Raw genomic sequence first — 25,268 nt, 5'->3', positions numbered from 1 at the left:
TTTTCTCTCTTCTCAGCAATCGACGAAGGTCCCTCAAACCCCACTGCACACCAGCCGGGTCCTGAAGGAGGACAAGGAGCGGTGGGAGGATGTCAAGGTGAGGGGCACCACTGGGTGAGAGGGGCTCCAGGTTGGGTGGGTGGCTTGTGGGGAGTGCCCAGGTGTGAGGCGTGGTGCTGGTAGGGGAGAGCTTGATTCTGCCTCTCTCATCCCAGGGGTGTCTTCATGACAAGAACAGCAACCAGGCCACTTGGCTGACCAGGTTGTGAGCAGAGGATTCTGTGTTCCTGTCCAAACTCAGAGCTGTTTCTTAGAATCCTTTTACTCCCTGGGTCTCTAATGGGACCCTAAAGACCATCTGGTGTCATCTTCTAATTTTGCAGAAGAGAAACTGAGGCCCAGAGGTGGGGGGCAGTCCGCTCAAGGTCACGCAGCTGGTGACTGGTTGGGGCAGACTGGACCCAGGTTTCCTGACTCCTGGCCCAGGTCTCTTCCTCCTTTCCTGCGGGATCACTGGGGGCTCTCAGGGAACAGCAGCAGTGCCCTAGCCAGGCTCTCTGCTGCCCAGTGCTGGGGTGAGACTGCTGTTGTCAGCGTGGACCACTAACCAGCCCATCTTCTCTCTCTGCTCCCGCTCCCACCCTTGCTGCCCTCACCCTGCCCTTGTTGTCTCTGTCTCTCACATCTCTCTTCTGCTGTCTCTCCTACCTGTCTTCTGGCTCTCTCTGCACCCTTCCTGGTGCTGCCGTGCCCCCAGGAGGAGATGACCAGTGCCTTGGCCACAATGCGCGTTGACTACGAGCAGATCAAGATAAAAAAGATTGAAGATGCATCCAACCCTCTGCTGCTGAAGAGGCGGAAGAAAGCTCGGGCCCTGGAGGCTGCGGCTCTGGCCCACTGAGCCACCGCGCCCTCCTGCCCGCGGGAGGACAAGCAATAACTCTCTACAGGAATATATTTTTTAAATGAAGAGACACAGAACTGTCCACATCTGCCTCCTCTCCTCCTCAGCTGCATGGAGCCTGGAACTGCATCAGTGGCTGAATTCTGCCTTGGTTCTGGCCACCCCAGAGTGGGAGAGGCTGGGAGGTTGGGAGGCTTTGGAGAGAAGTGAGCAAGGTGCTCTTGAACCTGTGCTCATTTTGCAATTTTATCAGTAATTTGACTTAGAGTTTTTATGAAACCTCTTTTGTTGTCCTTGCCCCACTCCTCTCCACCAGACGCCTTCCTCTCTGGATACTGCAAAGGCTTGTGGTTTGTTAGAGGGTATTTGCGGAAACTGTCATAGGGATTGTCCCTGTGTTGTCCCGTCTGCCCTCCCTGTTTCTTCGCAACAGCCTGGGGTCGTCCCCGCTGGCTCAGGCGTTCTGGGAGCTCAAGGCCACCTTGGAGGAGGATGCCACGCACTTCCTCTCTCGGAGCCCTCAGACATCTCCAGTGTGCCAGACAAATAGGAGTGAGTGTATGTGTGTGTGTGTGTGTGTGCACATGTGTGTATGAGTGCGCAGATCCGTGCCTGGGATCGTGCATTTGAGGGGCCAGGGGCAGGCAGGGCTGCAGAGGGAGACGGCCCTGCTGGGGCTTAGGAACCTTCTCCCTTCTTGGGTCTGCCCTGCCCATACTGAGCCTGCCAAAGTGCCTGGGAAGCCCACCCAGATTCTGAAACAGGCCCTCTGTGGCCTGTCTCTGTTAGCTGGGTTCCGGGAGGCAGAGAGGAGTGACTGGGCACTGGCACAGTGATCAGGAAGACTGGACCCCCAACCCCCAGGGCCCCCCTCCCCCGACTTAGTGCTGGTCCTGGGTCGTCTGAGGCACTCATCTACTGAATGACCTCTCTACTTCCCCTTCTTGCCATTATTAACCCATTTTTGTTTATTTTCCTTACATTTCTCCATGGGACGCCGCCCAGCTCATGTAGGTGAGCCTGGGCAGCTTCTGTTGACAGAGCTTTTGCATTTCCTGTGTTTCTCCTGGGTTCTGGGGCATCAGCCAGCTACCCCTTGTGGGCAAAGGCAGGGCCACTTTTGAGGTCTTCCCTCAGATTTCCATTGTGTGGCCTGGTGGGTCAGGGGGAGTCTTTGCACCAAAGATGTCCCGACTTTGCCCCCTTGCCCATCAGCCATTTGCCATCACCCCAAACAACTCAGCTTCGGGGCCGGTGAGGGGAGGGGCCTCCCCCAGCACAGATAAGGAGCAGCTGGGGTAGGCTCTCTGTGCCATGGCCCCCCACTCCCCCTTCCCTTGGAGGGAGAGGTGGCAGGAATACTTCACCTTTCCTCTCCCTCAGGGGCAGGTGGTGGAGGGGCGCCCAGGGTCGTCTTTGTGTATGGGGGAAGGCACTGGGTGCCTGCAGCGCCTCCCTTGTCTCAGATGGTGTGTCCAGCACTCGATTGTTGTAAACTGTTGTTTTGTATGAGCGAAATTGTCTTTACTAAACAGATTTAATAGTTGAGAGTTTTTCTTTCTCTTTCTTCCTGGGGCTCAGGCCCTACCCCCCACTGCCTCTATGTGCAGAGGGGTTTTGTTGAGTGGTGAGGGTGTGGGTTGGGCATCCTGGGAGAGGAACGGAGGGCCTCCTGGGTGAGCAGGAGCCAGCACCTCATTAGTGAGGACCTGGGCAGGATGTGTGTAGGGCATCCTTAAAGCAGGACAGGGAGGCTGCAAGGGCTCAAGCCCATCTTCTTTTGCCAAATGCAGAATCAGGAGCCAAGCTCTTTTTGGCATATGATTCTTTGACCTACATAGCCACCACCAGGTGCTGGCACCTTTAGCCTGCGAAAGCCAGCTGGTATAGGGTCTAGGGAAGAGGGGGTGCTGGTGAATTTGGTTGAAATCCTGGTAAAGATACCAGGGGAGCAGGTTAGTGTAGTACCGGCACTCTCCAGGAGGCGGTGATAGGGGTCAGGCAGAAACCAAATGCTCTACCTTGGAGCTAGAAGAGACTCACGGTTCCTGTGGCCCATTCTCAGTGCACAGATGAGAAGACTGAAGCCCAGAGCCGGGGCCACGTGATGACTTGACCCGCAGCAGAGCCTAAAGTAGAAACTGGGCTACCTGCCCCATTGCAGTCCCTCTGGGTCAAATGGGAAAATAGCACATCCTTCACTGTGTCACCTGCATTTTCTTATGTGACCCTCAGAGCTGCCAGCAAGAGACATTACAGGGCGGCTGCTGATTGCTGTTTTATGTGTGAGGAAAGTGACTGAGAAGGTGGGATGATGTGCCACAGTTGCATGGTGGGATTGGAACTCACATCCCTCTCCCCGCTGGAGGAGAGACCTGCTTGTCCCCTCTGCTACCAGAGGGACCATGTCTCCACCCTCAGCTCCCGGGAACAGCAGGCCCTGGACCTCCCCTTCATGACAGTGGGTTGCTGAGGTTGGTTCTCGCCTTGAGACACTACTCATCACTCTAAAATCACAGCTGAAAACAAACCAGCATGGGAGTTTGCTTTCAGAGAAATCCACTTATTTTGTCTGCACTTATGAAGGTGTTAGAAGGAATAACCCGAGAAGGAGGAATAAGGAGTGGTAGGAGAGAGTCAGGGAGAGAAGGAGAGGAAGTTGTCAGGGTTCTGCTATCTTTAGAAGCTGTATTAGTTTCCTGTAACAAAGCTGCCATATTAATTTTATGGCTTAAAACAACACAAATTTATGATGTTCCGGTTCTGTAGGTCAGGAGTGTGATAGGGTCTCACTAGGCTGGCTGGAGCCCAGGTCTCGGCAGGGCTGCATTCCTCTTTGGAGGGTGTTTCCTTGCCTTTTCCAATTCTGGGGGCTTCCTGCATTCCTTGGGTCATGGCCCCCTTTCTCCATCTTCAACCGCAACCTTGCATTTTTCTGATCCTTCTGTGGCCACATCTCTGACCCAGCTGGTGTGATAAGATTGAGCCCACCCAGATAATCCAGGATAATCTCCTCATTGCAGGGCCCTTAACCGTAATCCCATCTGCAAAGTCCCCTTTGCCATGTAAGGGAACATAGCCACAGTCTGGGGACCAAGACATGGGCATCACTGGGGGCCAGGACTCTGCCACAGAGGAGGTCCATCTCACAGCCTTCTTGTCCTCATGTCCAACGCTGGCCCTTGTGTTTTGCTTCCTTCCCTGGCTCAGCCCATTTCAGGAGGATGCTTTTGTGATCAGCAAGGATTCAGGCTGGGGTTGGCTTTCAGTGAAAATGGCTGGGGCGAAGGGCCAGGAGGGGTCTGGTGTGGTTAGTGGGATCTTGCCACACCTTTTCACCCCCATGCCCATGTCCCTGACCTTCCATGCTGGCATGGCCCTTCGAGTCCCTGTCTCTAGGGAGAGCTTAACACCTCTGCTAAATGCCTGGGTGGGATGGCAATGGAAACTTTTGTCCCTAAGGGCAGATGCTGGCTTGCATGAGTTCAGGAGCAGGTGTGCTTCTTGAACACCCTTAAGCAGTGTGAGATGTAAAGAGGAGCCTTCGGACACTCCTGGGTCCCTGTCAAGCACCGATGCTGGGCTCTTCCCCTCCATCTCTTCATCATCAGAACCTCTGAGGGTAGTCAGTCCCGTCTCCAGCTTACCTATAAGAAACTCCAGCTCAGAGGAGTAAAGGGACTCGCCCAGTGTCACACAGCTAGTCAGGGATTCTGACCTGGATCTCGTGTTTCCAAGTTTAGAGCTTCTTTAAGAAAGCATGTGGACGTCGCCTTGGTAAGGGAGTGCAGAGGGGGCGGGGAGGAGAGGAGATATAAGGCTGGATTCCACCCCACTGAGGAAGGTCTGGTTTTCTTTGCTATGGAATGAAGGTGATAGTCCTAGGCCTGTGGCTGTTTTAAGGAATTCAGTGAGATGGTGGATTTATTTATTTATCTGAGACAGAGTCTTACTCCATCACCCATGTTGGAGTGCAGTTGTGTGATCTTGGCTCACTGCAACCTCCGCCTCCGAGGTTCAAGCAATTCCCCTGCCTCGGCCTCCTGAGTAGCTGGAATTACAGGTGCATACCACCATGCCCAGCTAATTTTTGTATTTTTAGAAGAGATGGGGTTTCACCATGTTGGCCAGGCTGGTCTCGAACTCCTGATCTCAAGTGATCCGGCCGCCTCAGCCTCCCAAAAAGTGCTGGGCTTACAGGCATAAGCCACAGTGCCCAGCCTAGATGGTGGATTTAAATGCTTCCTCAAATGCCAGCTGCCAGGTGGCCTTTATCACCAGGAGGGTCCCACCCCTCAGTGAGCTGCTTAGCAGTGGGAGCACAGGGAGCCCCAGGCTTGGAGTCGAGTCAGTGGCCTAGGCCTGGTCCATGCTCCTGCCCTGAGCTTCAGGGCGGGTCTCTGTGCCTTGGAGTGAGCAGGCAGTTGGGTTGGTAAACAATAACAGTAAATTTGGGGTTTTCCTTTGACTGGGTTGGAGACAGGAAATGCAGGAGGCTGTGAGTGACGAGTGGGTAGAGTGGGTAGCAGGTAGGTCGGGTAGGTCGGGCCTGCTCAGGGTGTGAAGGAAATTCAGTTATTCAAGGGAGGAGGGTGAGGGTGGTGAGGCTGGGGAAAGTGGCTGGCCCACTTACTGGTGAATATAAACAAACCCTCTGGGCACTGCCCAGGTGGTGCAGAGTGGGGACAGGGGAGGCTTTGAGGGGCTGCCACCGCATCCTCAGCCCTGAGAATGCAGCTCCTTTCGGGCTCTGTCTCTGGAAGCCTACATTTAGGGGCTCCAGCCACCCCTGGGTCCTTTTGCTCACTTCATTTCCCTGTCTTCTCCCTGCACTCAGTCAGAACAGTGTGGCTCCCCAGCATACTCGACCACTAGATAATCCAGGCACTTGGTGTATGTCCTGTGCTTTGGGAGAAACAAATGAAGTGTAGGGCCCAGTTCCTGCCCTTGAGAACCTAGTTGGGGAGATACAAAATGCCTGTGTGCAGCAGCAAGGGCTTTGTCTTTCCTTCCCCTGTACCCACAGGCCTGGATACGTTAGGGGCTGTTCCAGACTGAGAACAATGTGTCATTCAAGCCCAGGTGGCATAGGGCAGCCTCTTATGGCCCCAGAGGTCTTCAGATGAGCATGAGTGAGGTGAAAAAAACAAAATGAAAAAATAAACCACACGCTGGATCCTCGTCCTCTGGACGAAGATCTCACATCCATGCCTTGTTGGGGAGGATTTCAGTCCTCCCCCACCCAGGCATGTGAAGATTAAATGAGGCTGTGTCAAGACTTGGAAAGGTGGGGGAAGCGCAACTCCTGTGTGGAAAGATAGGACTGCCCCCTGGGCTCTGGGCCACCATTCAGACAGGTCAGTGCCTTGGCCTTTTCAGCCTAGGCTGCTCTTTAAAAAGAAGACCTTCAGCCGCTATCCAGGAGTAAAAATGTCACATTTTCAACATTCAGCTCATCTTGAGCACCTCCTCTGTGTCATGCCCAGTGCTCAGGACTTTGGAGACACACAGATGAGTCCAGAAGTGGGTCTAGCCTTCGTGGAGCTCAGCATAGAGAAGTGGCGGGCGTTGCTGTAACAGAAGGAGAACTGATGCTCTCCAAAACAGGAGCAGAGGTGGTTGGAGTGCATAAGGTGGAGCTATTCTGTTAGAGACCCAGGAGAGCTTCCTAGCAGCCCTTGGAGCTGGCACCTGACTGACAGTTTTGATGGCAGAAAATGGAATAGCATGATGGAGATTTCCCCATTGCATTTCTGCTCTCACTTCTCTATGCAAGAGCTAGATCCTTCCCTCTCCAACAGGTTCACCCCTCCTGTCTTTTGGTCTGAACTGCTGTCTGTCTGCTCATCTGATTAGCTTGACCTTTGACCCCTCATGGGTTCTGCTCACGGAAATCTGATTTACTCCTCTCTGTGGGGTGCCCTTGGTGTTTTCTGTCTATTTTCCCTTTCCAGCCCCTCCAACTTGGATTCCCCTCATAAGTGATGTTTGCTCCCTGAAAACCAAAATTTGGGGATGTGGTCTGATGGAGATTTTGCCACATTTCACTCAATTCATTAAGTTTTTAAAAAGTGTTACAGTGGTACACCTTAAACTTAGATCTTTTGTAGTTAGGCACTTTATGAATCATCATGGAAAATGATGGCATTACATGAAATTGAGAGCCCTCCTGGAAGAGCAGGATGAGCAATTGTTAGGGGCTTCCTTGCCCCTCTTCCCTCTGCCACTAAAAAGCCTTTCTCATCCCTTTGTCCTCATGGTTCTTACTCCACTCAGTTTGAAAGTGGAGCCCTTGGGAGCCTCCCTGGCACTCACACACAGAAATGTCAATATACTTGGTGTCCACCCTTTCCATTTTTAACACACCACCATCTGGAACCCAGGATTACCTTGGAATTTACTTGTCTCCTCCAGAGGGAGTCATAATTGCCTGGAAGGTAAGTTACTGCCCAGAGCCTCTGGCCAGGAAGTCTTTGGGCTGTCAAGCCTGCAGGATTTCAGGTGGGGCTGCCGAGGTGGTGGAACCTGTGTTTGATAAGTCATTTTTGGGGACCAGGGCTGCCATGCAAATGCATTTGTTTGCATAACTTTCTTGCTGTCAGGGACAGTAAAGTTTCCTACTGCCATCCCACACCCCTGCCAGGATTTGCAAGTGAAATGCCTGGACTGACTTTCCACTATCCCCCTTCAGGAGTCCTCCTCCCTTCCAAGTCCTCCCCCACCCTTTGGTTTTGGTTTTGTCTCTGAGGTCCTGTGTGACCAAATACTAGTCTCAACCTTTCTGATCCTAGGGTAGTACTGTTCCCAGGACCCTGATATGCAAAGTATCTGTACAAGTTATGCAAATAAGCATCCTGTCTGGGTAGCTCTGGTCCTAGCCCAGGGCAGTTACTAGCTCTGACTACTGCTGTCCGAGTGTGTGAAACGTGATCTTGCTCCTTCCTCTGTCCAGGCAGCTGTGGGTCTCTTGTTCCTCAAACAGTTACCGCCTCTTAGGGTAATAAGGCCTCGAGTTTCAGAATGAGCTGAGTTCTCCCAGCCCTTACCTTCTGATTTGGAGACATGTGGTTCTGAACTCACCAGTCAAAGGTTTACTTTTGAAAGAAACCGCGATCTCATCTAAGTCTAAGAGACCTTGGTTAGCTGGAGTCTGTGGTGCAGAGAGACCTGGTATTTGTAGTAAGACCTAGAGGGGCCTTTGGTTTTCTGGCACTCAGCTGTCTCCTTTTCTGGTCAGAAACCTATTCTAAGGACATGGTCCTCATAGTGAGACTCTAGCCCTACCCACCCACAGGAGGGTCGAGGGCAGGAGGGGAAGGATGACAGCCAGGCATTCTTTGAGCCAGTGTGCAAGGAAGAGAAAGGGTAGATGAGAAATTTAGTCTGATCGGCTTATTTCAGGCTCCGAAAATGACAGCTGACTCAGGGCAGGTGCTTAGTATCTGTTGGATGGATGAATGCATCTAAAGGAAAATTAACACAAGTAATTTTAGTAACTCAAACAAGACATTATATATACATATACAGACATACAGAGTGAGGCGTGAACCTTTCTCTTTATAACGTCTCCACCTCAGTGATGCCAATTCCCTCTCCAGAAATAACTTCATTGAACAGCTTTATTTTTTTTGAAATTTTTATCCAAAAGTTTCTGTTAATTTATCTGGATACAAATATACTTATAAGCACAACTGAGAAATTTCTTTGGCAGTTATAACAAGTATAAATGGAATCATTAGGCATATTGTTCTGCAACCTGCTTTTAAAAAATTATGATAAAATACACTTAACTGAAAATTTACCATCTTAAACATTTTTAATTGTAAACTTCACTAGTATGTTCACGTTGTTGTGCAACTGACAGAACTTTTTCATGCCCACTAAATAACATACAACTTGCTTTTTCCACTTAGCATATCTTGTGAATTTCCATGACCAAACTCATAGAACTATCATTCTTTTTTTAAATAGTTGCAGAGTATTTTATAATATGATGTACCACGATTTATCTGCTATGGATGGCTATTTCCCACCTCCTTTCTTTTTTATTTGTCTTTTAACCTCATTTGCACTGAAGGATTACCCTCCCCCCTTTCTCTACTATTTATATAGATCTCACAAATATCTTGTACAATATCTTCGAGCACATGTGTAAGGATTTCTGTAGTATAGATCCCTAGTAGTGGAATGGTGAGATCTAAGGGTATACACATTTTAGTTTTTGATACGGACTGCCAAAAAGACAGTATCGATTTATGAATGAATGCACTTTGCATATTGCTTTCCAAGTGAGAGCTTTATGAAAGGGTTTGCTGTCAGCAGCAAATCTGGGGGTAGAGTCAGTCAGCCGAGAGTAAAAGGGCATTTGTAGCACTTCCCAAAACTGATAGATGTAAACCCTTGGCCACATTGTGGGCGAGTGGAAAAGTCAGATGTAGAGGGGTTTAGGGGATTCCTTCAACATCTCCCCACATCAGTGGCCCTGCTCACTCAATTATGGCTGTTTGCATACATTTTGGGCGTGTAGGCAGAATGGCTCAAAGACAAAAATCTGAGGTTCAGCCTTGTTCGGCCTCCTGGTGTTTGATCTTGACTGGGCTACCTGCTTCTCTGACTGGCATGCAAATGCCTGTGGGGGATGACAAGTGTGCACATAACATAAGTGACATAAGGCCGACTCTGGTGGGTGCTGTAAGAGAGGCCCAGAGTGCTGTGGGAAGTTACAGAGGAGGCACCCCTCTGGTTAGGAATAGCAGGGAGGAGGAGGCGGCTTTGACTCAGGGTCATAGGTGTTGTGGGGTACACAGGACACATGCAGGTCCCACTATATAGGAGCTCACTAGACAGGAGCTCAGCCACATTGCCTCCCAATGTGACACTGATTGTGTGCCCAGCCCTCTGCTGGGTACCGAATCTGAGGCATCAGTCTTGGGGATGGCTTGGGATGTGGTGGTCAGTAGCTCAGTTGCATATGGCACAAGATAAATCTTTGGAGTTACTCTAAGCTGGGTCCCAACTATGAGCAGATGACTCGTCCTCTCTGAGCCTCAGCTCGTCAACCGGTAAAATGGGAATTATTATTGAGGCACCCATGAACATGTGCCCCAGAGACCTCCTATTATGGGGAGCTTAATTGTCCAAGGGCCCCAGCTACGGCGCTCTGAAATTCATTGTCTCATTTGTGTGGAGGCCACACTTCCTTCCTCCTGCTCCCAGTCAATGACAGTACAACAGGGATGCGAAGGTACACCTGTTCCTGGGAGAACCAGGACTTGAAGGATGGCCAGCTTTGCCCCTGGCAACTTCATAGACACTTGTGCCTGGGGCCCTTGTATGCATCCTCCTCTCCCTCTTTCCTTAGTGAGGTCACACACTGGTAGTTCCCCAGCCTTGCTTCACAGTCCCTATTTTCTCTCATGAAGAAATTTCCCCTAACTGAACCCTTGTATGTGTAATCCTGTTTTGGCATCTGCTTCTTGGAAAATCTAGACTACAATATTATCACCAACCTTAGAAGGTGGTGAGGACTAAATGAAAAATCAGGTAAAAAAATCATATGAAAGACTTAGCATAGTTAAATCATGTAAACAATTATGGAAAAGCCTCAGCCTGGCACATAGCACTCATTATTATATATTCTCATGCATTATGTAGTGGGTACTGTAGCCATCATTGTACCAGTGTGAGCAGGTTAATTTAACTTAGGAGACTGCATTTAGGAGTCAAGAAGCCTGCTTTCCTGCCCCTTCCCTGCTCTATCTCCCGAGTTCTCTATCCCCTCACATGTGCCCTTTATATAAGAGTGGCAGTTGTTACTGTTAACTCCCTAGGCTGGCCCCGGACTCCTCTTTTTGGGATAAAGGTGATTAACGCTGTGTGGCTTTCATTGAGAAGGGAGGCTGCTACAAGGGTCTGCTGCAGGGACGTTCAGACCAAGTGGATTTGTGGCTCTTTAGCCCCGCAGAGAGGAGCCCCTGCCCTGCTGAGCTGTAGGCTTGCTGGGAGGTAGCAGGAGTAGGTGGGTGGGTCACCGAGGGGTGCTGGCAGCCGGGCAGTGTTGGTGGTGGGGGCCGAGGGAGGATGTTGGGAAGACAGTGAGCCTCCAAGTGAAACAGACCATGAGAGGCGAGGTGAGTCACAGGTTTCTCTCAAAACCCCCATGCCCATGGTCTCTAGAATGTGCTGAAAGTGGAGCCCGCCAGCCCCAGCCTAGGCCCCAGTTCTAAGAATGCCTCCCCTTCTCTCCCTCCCACAGTCGCCCAAATTAATCAGGCCCTCGGCTTTGGGGGGTATCGTTCTCTTATAAGAATGCGGCAGAGAAAACCGCTGGGTTGTATCCCAGCAAAGGAGGCCACAGAGATTAGGGCTGATTGGGAGGAAATGTGAGAACAGCGGTGTCTAGTTTAGGTTTTAGAACCTGGCTCTTCCTGCTCACACCACCAAAGAAAATTTGGCTTGAGAGATTCAAAAGAGGTTGTGTGGTGTGTAGCCTCGAACCCCAGATTCCTACAGATCTGGATTCATGGTCTTGCTCTAGCACTCAGCAGCTCAGAGCCCTCGGTGTTTGTATGCCTCAATTCCCCAATTAGTAAAAACAGTGATTTAAGAGCATCTTTGTCACAGCGCTGTTGTGAGAATGAGATAGTTAATCAGTGTTAACCTTTAGCCCAGTTCCTAAATTAAAGCCCTATGAAGAGCCTCTCAGCTCAGTTCAGAGACCGCCAGTTCCCCCTTGTGAGTCTTTCTTTTCTTTTGGATTTTTGATCTCCAGCGACTCCATAAGGAAGTGAAATAATTATCCCCATTTTATAGATTTGTAAACGGAGGCTCAGCGTGATTAAGTACCTAGGAAACAATCCTTTGTAGTACAGGACCGTGAGGTTCAACGGAGGTTTATCGCCTCCTTGGGACACCACCCAAAGGCAAAAGGGAGGCAGTGAAGGCATTTGAAGCTCAGAGAGGCTCAAGGCCAAGCCATGGCTTAGGGACCTGCAAAGTTCCAGGAGCTGCAGAGCTGGACGGGTGGGGCAGAAGCCACTCTTTCCATCCTCCAGGTCCTCGTGGTGGAACATTCCTCAGTTATAAGCAAAATTCATTTTGAGTTTTGTTCACATGTCACTTTTTCTTTCTCTTCTCTTCTCTTCTCTTTTCTTTTCTTTTCTTCTTTCTTTTTTTGAGGGAGTCTCACTCTGTCTCCCAGGCTGGAGTGCAGTGGCGTGACCTTGGCTCACTGCAACCTCTGCCTCCTGAGTTCAAGTGACTCTCGTGCCTCAGCCTCCCATGTAGCTGGGATTACAGCCACCCGCCACCACGCCCAGCTACTATTTGTATTTTTTAGTCAAGACGGAGTTTCACCATGTTGGCCAGGCTGGTCTCGAACTCCTAACCTCAAGTTACCCACCTGCTTCAGCCTCCCGAAGTGCGGGAATTACAGATGTGAGTCACTGCCCCTTGGCCACATGTCACTTTTTCAATGATACCTACCCTTATTGTCTGATTTAGAACTGCAATTTTCCCTCCCACCTTTGACTCCTCACTCTGGACATTCTCTATAACCCTTCATGGCTTTATTTTAAAAAAATCATTTTCATTGAATTACTCTGTACATACACACAGTTATCCTACTTAATTTTACCCCATAGATCTGATCACCTTCTAAAAATCTGTATAACTTGTTTATAATGGCTGGCATGTAACCTCCACAAGGGCAGGGATTTGTGTCTGTTTTATCCATGGACACATCCCAGTGCCTAGCATATAGCAGCTCTCAGCTACTTGTTGAAGGTTGGTGGGAAACTGCTGGCATCCAGTACTCTTTGCAGAGAATGAAGATGAACCCCTGACTTGACGGTTTCGTGGAGAACAACACAAGGCACTGTATGAGTCAGTGCCAAGGGCTGTGGTAGAGACAGCAGCACGTGCTGGGGCCAGGGGCAGGTCCCCAGAAGTCTGTGAGATCCAGGGAAGCCCTCCTAGAGGAGGTTAGTTGGCACTCCCATTTCTTTAGCTCCCCCATCAGCTGAGACAGCTCCCCCTGCCCTAATAGAGGGAAGGCTTCACTCTGTCAAACCCAGGTCCCTCCTGCTCTTTCTGCCCATTTCCTCTTGTTCTGCCCTCAGTGGGTCCTGTGGCGGTAACCGCACTAACCATTCCAGCCTATCTCATTCCTCACCCCACCGTCCCAGCAGGCTAAGTATGGGCTGCTGCAGACAAATTGCCCACAGGCTTGTATAGCCTGGAAGGGGCAAGCAGCAGACAGCCTGCTCTTGGAGTAGGGTTGAACCCATGGATGCACATCCTGGCACTTGTCATGAAGCCCAACACATAGATGATGCTCAGTAAATATAGGATGAGTGGATGGATAAAGCTGAGTGTTAAAAGATGCCTGGAGGCCAGGTGCAGTGGCTCATTTCTGTAATCCCAGTGCTTTAGGAAGCTGAGGCAGGAGGATTGCAGTTCAAGGCTGCAGTAAGCTATGATAGCACCACCGCACTCCAGCCTGGGTGGCAGTGCCCTAAAAAAAAAAAAGAAGAAGAAAAATAAGATGCTCTGAGAAGACATATAAGTGACTCAGCCTCTGTCTAGACACAACAGTGGCATCATTTAAACAAATTTGTTTGTTTGTTTGTTTTTTTTTTACTTTACTATGTGTTTGTATTTAGCATTTTATTTTATGCCACTTTTCCCAAAGGGAAGCTTGCATGATTGTATTCTGTGTGGCACAAAATCAAGGAAAGGAAAATAACAATGAGAATGTAGGGAGAGGAGGATACATACCAAAATCTCTCACTCAGTGGAGCCAGGTGGAGCTGAAACCCGGATAGTAAAGCCTGCTGTTGTCTAGATGTTCAGACCCCTGCTCCTCCAATGAGCCATTCTGAGGACAACCCTGGGCCACAACCCTATTGTGGGGATAGGAGTATGTCCCTTGGTCCTCATGCTTATAGGAGAAGTGGAGTGTCACAATTCTTATGGGGCCCCAATTCCTCTCTGTGTTTATATTAATAGCACACGTCCCTAAACAGGCATATTGAAGAGTATGTTGAGACATGGGCATTCTGGGGTATTTCTGAGTCATAGAATCTTAGGGCTGGAGGCCGACAAAAGGATAGTTTTGTTTATTTCTCAAACTTTCTGAAATCATAGATCACCAAATCATAATATTTGCCATGCTCCCCCCCTGCAAACTTTTTACTTAAGAGATATACTGACTCCAAACCTCTGCATAGCCACATATAGAGCATAAACCAAGGGGATGGAATTGTTTTAGGTATTGTGGTGGCAAAGATAACATTTTATCAGTTTTCACTACCAGAACATAGAGAACTCTATTATTTTTCCCAATTCTCATAGCATACTTGGCAATTGTTTTCATAGGATCTAGACTAGAGTTCCATGAACTCTATAATTGAAGTCACCAATCCCGGAATGTACTTACTCCCAAGAAGGAGTTCTGTAGCCACATTGGAAACCACACCCCTTTCTTCTTGATTAGTCCTCATAGGACACGAAGAGTGGTTGGTGATGCCTCTTTAGATTCATTCTGTGATAACTTACAGCCCAAGGCTTTCATGGGGAAGCCAATGAACGCTGAACTTCAGAGCCTTGACTTGTGGCCGGATGCAGTGGCTCACACCTGTAATCCCAGCACTTTAGGAGGCCAAGGTGGATGGATCACTTGAGGTCAGAAGTTTGAGACCAGCCTGGCTAACATGGTGAAACCCTGTCTCTACTAAAAATACAAAAATTAGCTGGGCATGCTGGCATGTGCCTGTAATCCCAGCTACTCAGGCGGCTGAGGCAGGAGAATTGCTTGAACCTGGGAAGCGGAGGTTGCAGTGAGCTGAGATCGTGCTGCTGCACTCCAGCCTGGACAATGGAGTGAGATGCTGTCAAAAAACAAACAAAAAAACAAAAAAACAAACCAAAACAACAACAACAACAAAACAGAGCCTTGACTTGCAAGGACCCTTTGCTAATTTGGTATCTGTAATTTTCATTTTTTTCTTGAAGACAGTTTCCAAATTATTCATTTGTATTATTGTGGGCCCCACAAAACCTGGATGAATTGCTGCTTCTATTCCATTGTGGAGTAAGAGGCTGACTATACACTCAAGATTCCTTCCCCCTTTGGTAGTTGTTGCTGGGAAGTGACTGCCCAGCCAGTTACATTTCCCAGCCCCTTTTGCATCTAGGGGACTTGGTTCTAGCCAGTGGAATGTGGGCAGAAGGGACATGACCACCATTCCCAGGCCTGACTTAGGGAAACCTTCTGTGCAACCCTCCGTTGTCCCTCTTTTCCTATTGTCTGGATGTGTGCTGACATCTAGGGCAACCTTGGAAGCCATGCATCGACGACAGCAAAGTGTAGTGGAGTCTGACTCTGTTTTTGTTATTTGCTGACAGCTTTCAAGACCATCACTCCTCTAATCCCATCTGCCCCATCAGCTGAAGAGAAGCCTGAGCACTTCCTTCTTTGGCACTGGCAGGATGTTCAAACCGTGCAAATCAAAGCCTGCACCCGGGGATCCTTAACCCTACCCCTTCCCCTAACCATCATAAAACCCAAGCCAGTTGCCCTTCTCATCTCTCTCTCAAGCCATTTTTGGACCTACCTGGGAACCTGCCATGCTCTCCCTAGAAAGCCCCATTATGTGAGCAAAAAATCCTTTTATAACTTCTTGGTGCATGCATGGCATCATCTGTCTTGACGTTTGAAACACATTTGGGGTGTGTGGGTCCATCCTGTTCCTGAAGGGTGACTAACCCAGAGCCTCCATCAGCATGAGTGACTGTGTGGAGCAGAGCTCTTGCTCGTACCTCTCCCCACCTCCCCTCACTGCTGCCCCCTCCACATATATTCTTTCTGGGAATGAGAAATAAACTACTGTGTGTTTACACTGCTGAGATTTCAGGGCTTATCTGTTATAGCATCTAGTGTTACCTTAACTAGCATACCTGATGACAAAGCTGTCTCTAGTTCTAATCATTTTCTGTCTAATTAATGCCAATGTCCCCAGTAGCTTTTGGGAAATCAGAATAAAACCACTGGGTATTTTCCTTTCTGGCTACAGAGAAGATGCTGACTCTGTCTTGCCAAGAGATTGTGGATAGTGAAGACTTGTGATTCAGGATACAGGAAGAAAGGTGCCACAGTTCTGGAATGATGGATCATTTCTTTGGTTTACAGTAGTAATATGTCTTTATTCATTTGTAGTATTTTCCCATGGAAAAGAGAGGGGATGGGGGAGAGGGTTAGCATATGTTATGAAACAATAGGGGAAGGAAAGGAAGAACCCATTACAGCAGAATCAACCATCAGATAAACATACCCCAGTGAGGGAGTCACCCAGGCCCAAGGGAGCTGCAAGTCAGGGATGAAGGGAAGGGATGAATCCAAACAGGTGCACACTTCCCCACCATCCTTCCTTCTATACTCAACATTTACATAAAGCTTTGATTCCTGGCAATACACATGGAAATACATTTGTACCATCTTTGGCTTAACAAGCCTCAGCTTCCGTGACATGTTTCTCACATCAACAAAATAGTTCCAATGCGCATGCACCTCTCCTTTCTCAGTCTCCCACTCACTCCCAGTTTCTTTGTGGAAGGCTCCCTACTGCTTCTTTCTGTCATAGGGATGGACTGGCAGATTGTTAAACCAATGGCGTGTGAGCAAGCAGAAGAGAAGGCAACAGTTGTTAGGATCCAGTAAGCACTCACTGTTCGGGTCCCGCCTTTAAGGCTGTGAATGGTACCTGTTGGGATTGTGCTTAGCAGATACTGCATCAGGAGGAGCCTGTGGATGTGGACACAGAGTCAGATTTCAGAGGAGCTGCAAAGTCATGCCTGGCGAGACAAAGCACCTCAAATGTGAAGGCTGAGGCAAGACCAGAACAACTGGCATAGTTAGGGGGTCAGATTACGGAGGGTGGAGAAATTGAGGTTCACTCCAAATGAACAGATACTTTTGCCTGATACTTGACTTGTATGGAGAGGGCAGACTTGAGGTCATTCTGGTCCAGACAAGTGGCTCATTTCATTTGGTCACTGGACTGGTAGATATGGATTTCCAGCAGACTTTTGATCACATAAGAGGTCATCAAGATATAGCTGTCTTCTATTACTTCTAGTTAGGAGAAGGACTTTTTTTTTTTTTTTAAGATGGAATTTCACTGTGTTGCCCAGGCTGAAGTGCAGTGGTATGATCTTGGCTCACTGTAACCTCTGCCTCCTGGGTTCAAGTGATTCTTCTGCCTCAGCCTCCTGAGTAGCTGGGATTACAGGTGCATGCCACCACACCCAGCTAATTTTTGTATTTTTAGTAGAGACCAGGTTTCACTATGTTGGCCAGGCTGGTCTCGAACTCCTGAGCTCAAGTGATCCGCCCACCTCGGCCTCCCAAAGTGATAGGATTACAGGTGTGAGCCACTGCGCCTGGCCATCTAGCTAGGAGAAGGACTTTGATATGTGATATACTATGGCCTTGACCCACCATGTTTAATGTTTTGTCAACTTGGGCAACGGTGTAGAAAACAAGTTTAAAAGCTAGATCAATTGCCCAAAATACCTAAGAGCAAAGCAAACATGGATGAGCATGTCATTAATTTAAAAAACTTCAGTGTGCAACACAGAATGAAAATAAGGCAAATAAATAAATAGTTCAAATAAAAAAGGCTTGAGATTTTAGCTGACCCCCAGGGTATTAGTTTCCTAGAACTTCTGTAATAAACTACCACAAATTGGGTGGTTTAAAACAATATAAATGGCCGGGCACAGTGACTCATGCCTGTAATCCCAATACTTTGGGAGACAGAGGTGGGCAGATCATGAGGTCAGGAGATCGAGACCATCCTGGCTAACACGGTGAAACCCCGTCTCTACTAAAAATGCAAAAAAATTAGCCGGGCGTAGTGGTGGGCGCCTGTAGTCCCAGCTACTCAGGAGGCTGAGGGAGGAGAATCGCTTGAACCCTGGGAGGCGGAGCTTGCAGTGAGTCGGGATTGTGCCACTGCACTCCAGCCTGGGCAACAAAGTGAGACTCCGTCTCAAAAAAAAAAAAAAAAAATATATATATATATATATACCAAAATTAGTCAGGTGTGGTGGTGCATGCCTGCATCCCAGCTACTTGGGAGGCTGAGGCAGGAGAATTGCTTGAACCTGGGAGACAGAGTTTGCAGTGAGCTGAGATCATGCCACTGCACTCCAGCCTGGGCAACACAGTTAGAATCCATCTCAAAAAAAAAAAAAAAAAAAGAAAGAAATGTGCTCTGTTATAATTCTAGAGACTAGTGGTCCAACATCAAGGCACCTGCAGGCACGTTTCTTCTGAAGGCTCTGGAGAAGAATCCTCCTTACCTCTTTTAGGTGGTTGCTGGCAATCCTTTGTTCATGGGAGTTTAATTCCAATCTCTGTCTCTGTCTTCATGTGGTTGTCTTTCCTGTGTGTGTATGTCTCTGTGTCTAAATTTTAGTCTTATAAGGCCTGGTCATCGGATTAGGGCTCACTCTAATCTAGTATGACCTCGTTTTAACTTGATCACAACTGCAAAGACCCTATTTACAAACATGGTCACATTCACAGGTACTGGGGGGTTAGGACTTGAACATAATTTTGGGAGACACAGTTCAACCCACAACACCCAGTATGGTCAACAATATGGTGCAGCTGCCACTAAAGGATCAGTGATAGTGGTGAGGCTGCATCACAACAGATGATCCTGGAGAAGGAGGACGATCCTCCTAAGCTGCCTGGACCAGGCAAGCTCCAGGGGCATCAGCAGGACTTGAGTCCTCTGGCTTCCCTTGGCTCTATGACCTCACACTCCCATCTTCCCTTTCATCTTTCTGGCTGTTCCCCCTTGGTTTCCATTGCTGAGACCTCTTCCTCAACTCAACCATTAAATGACTGTGTTCCTCAGTGGCTTAAACTTTCTCTTCTCACTCTCTCTCTCTCTCTCTCTCTCTCTCTCTCTCTCTCTCTCTCTATATATATATATATATATATATATACATATTTTTTTTGAGTTGATATCCTCTCCCATGGCTTTAGTCATTTATATACTGATGACTCCAGAATCTTGTGGAGACATCTCCTGAAATCCAATTAGACATCTCTACTTAGGTATCTTAGAGTAGCTCAGCTGAATACATTCCAAACTGGGCTCTTGCTTTTTTTGAGATGGAGCCTCACTCTGTCACCCAGGCCGGAGTGCAGTGGTGTGATCTCAGCTCACTGCAACCTCTGCCTCCTGAGTTGAAGCGATTCTCCTGTCTCAGCCTCCCGAGTAGCTGGGATTACAGGCACTCACCACCATGCCTGGCTAATTTTTATATTTTTAGTAGAGACAGGGTTTCATCATTTTGGCCAGGCTGGTCTCAAACTCCTGACCTCAAGCAATTCACCTGCCTTGGCCTCCCAAAGTGCTAGGATTATAGGCGTGAGCCACCATGCCTGGCCTAAATTGGGCTCTTTATTGTAGTCCTTTTTAGTTTAATCTAATTTACTTGTTGTTTTTAAAAGACTAGTCAAATGCAGTAGTGAGAAGCAGGGAAAGAGGATAACAAGGAGTTTGATCTGTACTGGATAGTGAACAATCAGTCGAGCTAATGCACTACCTTTGGGCCAGCCAATTCCCACCCCCTCTGCCCTGACACTTTTTAATTTTTTTAACCTAGGCTTCCTTCAAGATATCCAGCCTCAGTAGGTGGCACCATCTGTCCATTTGCCTATGAAATCCTTGGTTTCTTCCTTTCCTTCACTCCTCACATCCAGCCAGTCACCAAGTCTAATTGACTTTACATTTGAACTAGCTCACAAATGTATCTACATAATGTCCTAGTTATTTTGACTACCACTACCTTGGTTTCTGGCCACCCTCTGATTTTTTTTTTTTTTTTTTCGGCTTGGATTACTGTAACAGGTTTTGAAATGGTCTCCCAGCTTCTGGTTTTATTCTCTTCAAATCCACTTTCCATACAGCAGCCTGGATGCAAATATGATCATATTATTTTCCTGCTTAAATCTCTCCAGTGGAATCCCACCCTCTTTAGGATATGAGTCAACCTCCCTAACATGGCCTGCTAGACACTGCAAGCTCTGACCCCTACTTACTTCTTGAGTCTCATTTCTCTTTATTCCCTCTTCTTTCTGTCACTTCCCCTGCCCCCTGCTTTCTCCCCCACATTTTTCACATGCTGTTCTTTCAGCCCAGCACACTGTTCCTCCCTTGCTTTACATAATTAACTGACAGTCATAGTTCAGGTCTCAGCTTAAATGTCCTTTCTTCTAGGGAGGCCTTTCCTGACCCACAATTTGCTTGCTCCCATCAGTGCCCGGTCACCAAGTTGCACAACTCCAAGGGGTGAAATTTGCATTGTATTATGTGTGAATGGTGCCCCTGAAATGGTGCAATGCATGAGCCAGCACACTTTGTTCCTCACTGTCACTGTTTAATTGTCTTCGCTCCTGGACTGCAAGCTCCAAGGCAGATTCTCTGATGTAAGTCTTGTATAAAGTAAGAACTCAGTCAATATTTGTTGAATTAATAAATGAGACCTTAACAGAGAAATGGCTAATTGGAATGTGTACAAGAAATATGAAACAAATTTCTGGAACCCTCCCCTCTTACAGAATAATTTAAGTAATTGAAGATATGTAGTTTGGACAAATGAAGATTTAGAACAGATATAATAGCTGCTTTCCGTATTTGTAGGGCTAGTATGTGAAAATAGAATACATTTATTCTTTTTTTATCCCAGAAAGATAAATAAAAGAGCTGAAGACAGGTTATAGGGAAGTAAATTGGGGCCTGATGATAAAATTGAAATAAACTTCCAATCCTGAGAGTTGTCCAGAAATGAAACAGATGGCACCCAAAGTAATGAGTTCGGCTTCACTGCAAAGATTGAAGTCTGTAGGACCGAACTCCATCTGTAGGATCATTGAGGGCAGCAGCCAGACAAGAAAGCTTTTGAGGCCCTAACTCAAAATTTTATCTGTGATTGTATGGCTGTGGGGAAAGTTTACTTTCTACTTAAACTCAAGGATTTATGTAATGCTTCTGTGTGCTGGGCACTGGAAACATGCAGAGGTCTGCACTCATCCCTGTGCTCAAAGGTGAACAGCCAGGTTGGAGGGACAGTGTCAAGTTCACAATCTGAAGGCAAAACCTTGCAGAGTATCACCAAGTGTCTAAATGTTCAGTACAGAGTGTGGTCTGGCATTTTGCTGGAAGGCGTCACAGAAGAGGAGGGGCTTGAAAACGGTCACAGTGGACGGGGAAGAGCTGGAGAGGAGGGTCCACTTCAGGAGGAAGGGGCTGATGATGGAGCCTGCGAGAGAAGCGGATGTGGCTAGTACACAGCTGGTGCACCTCACAGCTTTCATTTACAGCCTTGGAGTCTGCAGTGGGCTTTGCAGCGCTCTGGTTTCCCTAGCTGAAACCAATGAGGAAGATGGGATGGGGCTGGCCTGATAATTTGCTAAAATGCAGGAGTCATGTCCTGTGGTGAAAGGGAATGAACTCCTCGTCTATCCCGAACTCCTTTAAATATTCGGGGTTCACTGGGTGAGTCGGAGATGACTTAGCTGCTCAGAAGGCGGAAGGGAATAGGGGAAGGCCCGGATCAAAGGTGCCCAACAGTTTATAGCCTCAGACTTCACGTGTCTATTTTGTACATCTTTTGGCTGCAAGTAACTGAAAACCCAATTACCAATGACTTAAAGGAAAAATTATTATCTTACATATTGAAAATGATGAGGTAGTTCTGATCTTGGATTGGTTAATTCATGGGTTTAACAAAAACATCAATGTCCTACTTCTTTCTGTTATTTTGTTTGTTGCTTTCCACATGTTGAGTCCCCTCATGGTTCCTAGAAGACTTTGGCAATTCCAGGCTTCAAATGTGGACATTTAGAGGCAGAAAAAAAGCCTAGTTTCCTTGCTTTTAAGAGTAAGAAAATATTTCCTGATACTCCTTCGGTCCTGGAGAGACTCAGACCTCTCTCCATGTTTTATTGTCCAGGTTATATCACAAACCCATTCCTAAATCAGTCACTGGACAGGCAAATTACCATGGAAGGGGCCCACTTCCCCTGAAGCACATGGATGCCTGATACCTGAACAAAATGAGGGTTTGTTATCATGAGAGAGAAGGAGGTCATGTTTTCTCCTGAGTTAGGATGCTAAGTTCTTCAGGTATAACGGAGACCAGGGTAGAGATGACCTGGCCAGTACTATTTGCCTTACCTGAGCTGGGGGTCCCAGTCAGAGTACGCTGGCTGTGCTGGGGTAGCTGTGGTTGGTTCCTTGGTGGGGACTGAGATTCTCACTGGAGCAGTAGGTTGTGGGTTCAACCAGATGACCTTTAAGGCAACTTACAATCCTTACCATGAGCCTGGTATTGTGCGAGGCCCACAGCACAGTATCTCTTACAATCTTCATCTCAAATCTGCAAGTGAAGAATTATTATTCCTTTCTTCAGGTAAGGGATTAAAATTATGTAACTTTCCCAAGGTCAATAGTAAGTGAGGGTGGGAATATGAAATCCAGTTAGTCCACGTGTAACATAAGTGTTTGTCCAGTGTATGTCTCACTATGTCTTTCTTCCAACTTAAAATCTTCCATGAGTCTGGAACAAGCCTGGGAGTGTGGCTTAGACCTGTACTTATCAAACTCTGTTTGGCTAAGAACCAGATTTTTAAAAAATTTTAATCCATTATGGATCAACATTTTTTGTAAAATATAAAAAAAAGAAATACCGGGAAAATGAAATGAAAATATAATAAAGATATACAAAATACAAGCCCTGTTTTAAATTATTCAATATAACACACACACACACAGACACACACACGCACACACACACACACAGATAATCTGTCAAATTGCTATAAGATTTTCCAAACTCTTAATTTCTGTACTTACCTTGCCACAAGCTGGCAACAAACAGATCATGGACCAGCCCTGGTCTTCAGCCCACACTGAGTAGCACTGATACAGACAGCTTTCTGCCTCCGTCCTCTTCCCTGGACTGCAACTAAAGATATTCAGCGATTGGATGCCTCTGCCGAGGTGACAGTGGGAGAATTACTGGTTGTAATGTTAAGGCAAACATCAGAGGAAGAGATTAGATTTTGCCCTGTTGTTTTCATAAGGACTTCTGTTTTCTTTCTTCCTTCCTTTTTTTTTTTTTTTTAGAAGAAGAAGAGAATTTTATTATTCAGTAAGCATTAATTAGAAAGGGATGTTTGTCATAGGCAATTTGCAAATAGATTGCAAAGTCAGAAAACAAAATTCACCCTTCTATACAGACAAGCCCATACAATCCTTTTTCCATACACGTTCTCAAGATAAACATGACTAGTCCTCAACTTGACTAGTCCTCAAGAGGACTTGACTGCACTATTTGTTACACATCCTAGATTCACCTGGTAGCTGGGGTGACCGTCTGTGTTTGCTAATTGGATTTATCCAAAGGAAAAATAAATTTCTTCATATCTTTGTGACAAGAGGTGAGTTTTGGAGAGAGGTGCCTGCGCACGTTAGGCTCCTACTCTCCGGAAGAGACGGGAAGTAGGGGCACTGTCTTCCTTAATGATTGCATTTCAAAGAGATGGCTCCTGGGTACTTGAGAAAGACATTCCTGAAGGGAAGAAGGCTGGCAAGAGGCTTATTTACCTTTTAAAAAGATTTACATAATTTCAAACAGGTAGAGAAAGAACTTACAAGTTTTCTAAAGTAGATGCTCACAGGGAAAATTAAGCCTCTTTTTTGGAATTTTAAATTCAGAGGTACAAGTGCAGGTCTGTTACACAGGTGAACCTGTGTCGTGAGGGTCTGCTGCACAGATTATTTCATCTCCTGGGTATTAAGCCTAGTGCCCATTAGTTATTTTTCCTGATCTTCTCCTTCCTCCCACCCTCCACCCTCCAGGACATCTATTTTCATCAATATTTTCATATTAGACTTGAGAAAACAATTTCTCCTTCCTTCCTTCTTTCCTTCCTTCCTTCCTTCCTTCCTTCCTTCCTTCCTTCCTTCCTTCCTTCCTTCCTTCCTCCCTCCTCCCTCCTCTCCTCTTTTCTTCCTTCTTTGTTTCTTTCTCCTTCCTTCCTTCCTTTTTCTTCCTTTCTTCTTTCTTTCTCCCTTCCTTCCTTCATTCCTTCCTCTCTTTCTTTTCTTTCCTTTTCTTTCTTTCTTTTTCTTTCTTTCTTTCTTTCTTTCTTCTCTCTTTCTTCTTCTTCCTTCCTTCCTTCCTTTTTCTTTCCTTCTCCTTCCTTCCTTCCTTCCTTCCTTCCTTCCTTCCTTCCTTCCTTCCCTCCTTCTTTCCTTCCCTCCTTCCCTCTTTCTTTCTTTTCTTTCTTCTTTTTTTTTTTCAGGGTCTTGGCTCTGTCACCCAGGCTGGAGTGCAGTGGCATGATCACGACTCACTGCAACCTCAAACTCCCGGGCTCAAGCAATCCTCCCACCTCAGCTGCTCAAGTAGCTGGGATTACAGGCATGTATCACCACACCTAGCTAATTTTTTGTATTTTTTTTGTAGAGATGGAATTTTGCCACATTGCTCAGGCTGGTCTTGAACTCCTGAACTCAAGTGATCCATCTGCCTTGGCCTCCCAAAGTGCTGGGCCTACAGACGTGAGCCACTGTGCCTGGCCCCCTAGGAAACAGTTTCTTGATGGTGATTTTCCATCTTTTTGCTATGTAGGAAAGAGATTGAGCTCCATGGTAATATGTGAGAGAGAAGAGACTCAAGGGACTAACAACCTGTGCCACAAAAGGAAGGTCTGTTTTGGAGATTTGCTGGAGCTTCCCCAATGGATGTGTCATTGAATGATGATTCATCCTGGCCAAAAATAAAAGCTTCTTAAGCTGAGTGACTCTAAGGTTGTGTGTGGTTTATGCTTGGACATGCGTTACTTTTATGACATAAAAGTGACTTCAATCTGGTAAGATATATTTATAAACATAGAGGTCCTTTCATTTATTAGGAAATTCCAATTGTGTTAGGGTGTCTTCCCTAGAGATCTAGATCTATTCTCCTCTAAGATTTAGGAAATCTAAGCCGGGCATGGTGTCACTCCTGTAGTCCAAACACCTTGGAAGACCAAGACAGGTGGATCACTCAAGGCCAGCCTGGCCAACATGGTGAAAGCCTGTCTCCACTAAAAATAGAAAAATTAGCCAGGTGTGGTGGCATGCACCTGTAATCCCAGCTACTTGGGAGGCTGAGACATGGGAATCACTTGAACCTGGGAGGCAGAGGTTGGAATGAACCACTACACTCCAGCCTGGGTGACAGAGTGAGACTCTGTCAAAAAGAAAAAAAGTTTTAAGAAATCTGGAATGATCAT

The 25,268-nt window shown here is 47.2% G+C and overlaps 1 protein-coding gene across 1 annotated transcript in view; it reads left to right on the top strand.

The window, feature by feature from the left end:
- MAPKAPK2 (MAPK activated protein kinase 2) overlaps positions 1 to 2,452 on the top strand; it is a 49,413-nt gene extending 46,961 nt beyond the window's left edge. Inside the window, exons 9-10 of the mRNA XM_003272962.4 lie at positions 17 to 97; positions 758 to 2,452. Coding sequence (XP_003273010.1) covers positions 17 to 97; positions 758 to 901 — 225 coding nt within the window. The 3' untranslated portion in view covers positions 902 to 2,452. The remainder of the gene's footprint in view (positions 1 to 16; positions 98 to 757) is intronic.
- Positions 2,453 to 25,268: the final 22,816 nt, after the last annotated feature.

Source organism: Nomascus leucogenys, chromosome 5 (genome assembly GCF_006542625.1).
Source record: "Nomascus leucogenys isolate Asia chromosome 5, Asia_NLE_v1, whole genome shotgun sequence".
NCBI classification, from domain to species: domain Eukaryota; kingdom Metazoa; phylum Chordata; class Mammalia; order Primates; family Hylobatidae; genus Nomascus; species Nomascus leucogenys.
The sequence above is the reverse complement of the archived record's forward strand: the minus strand, read 5'-3'. Positions and strand labels throughout refer to the sequence as shown.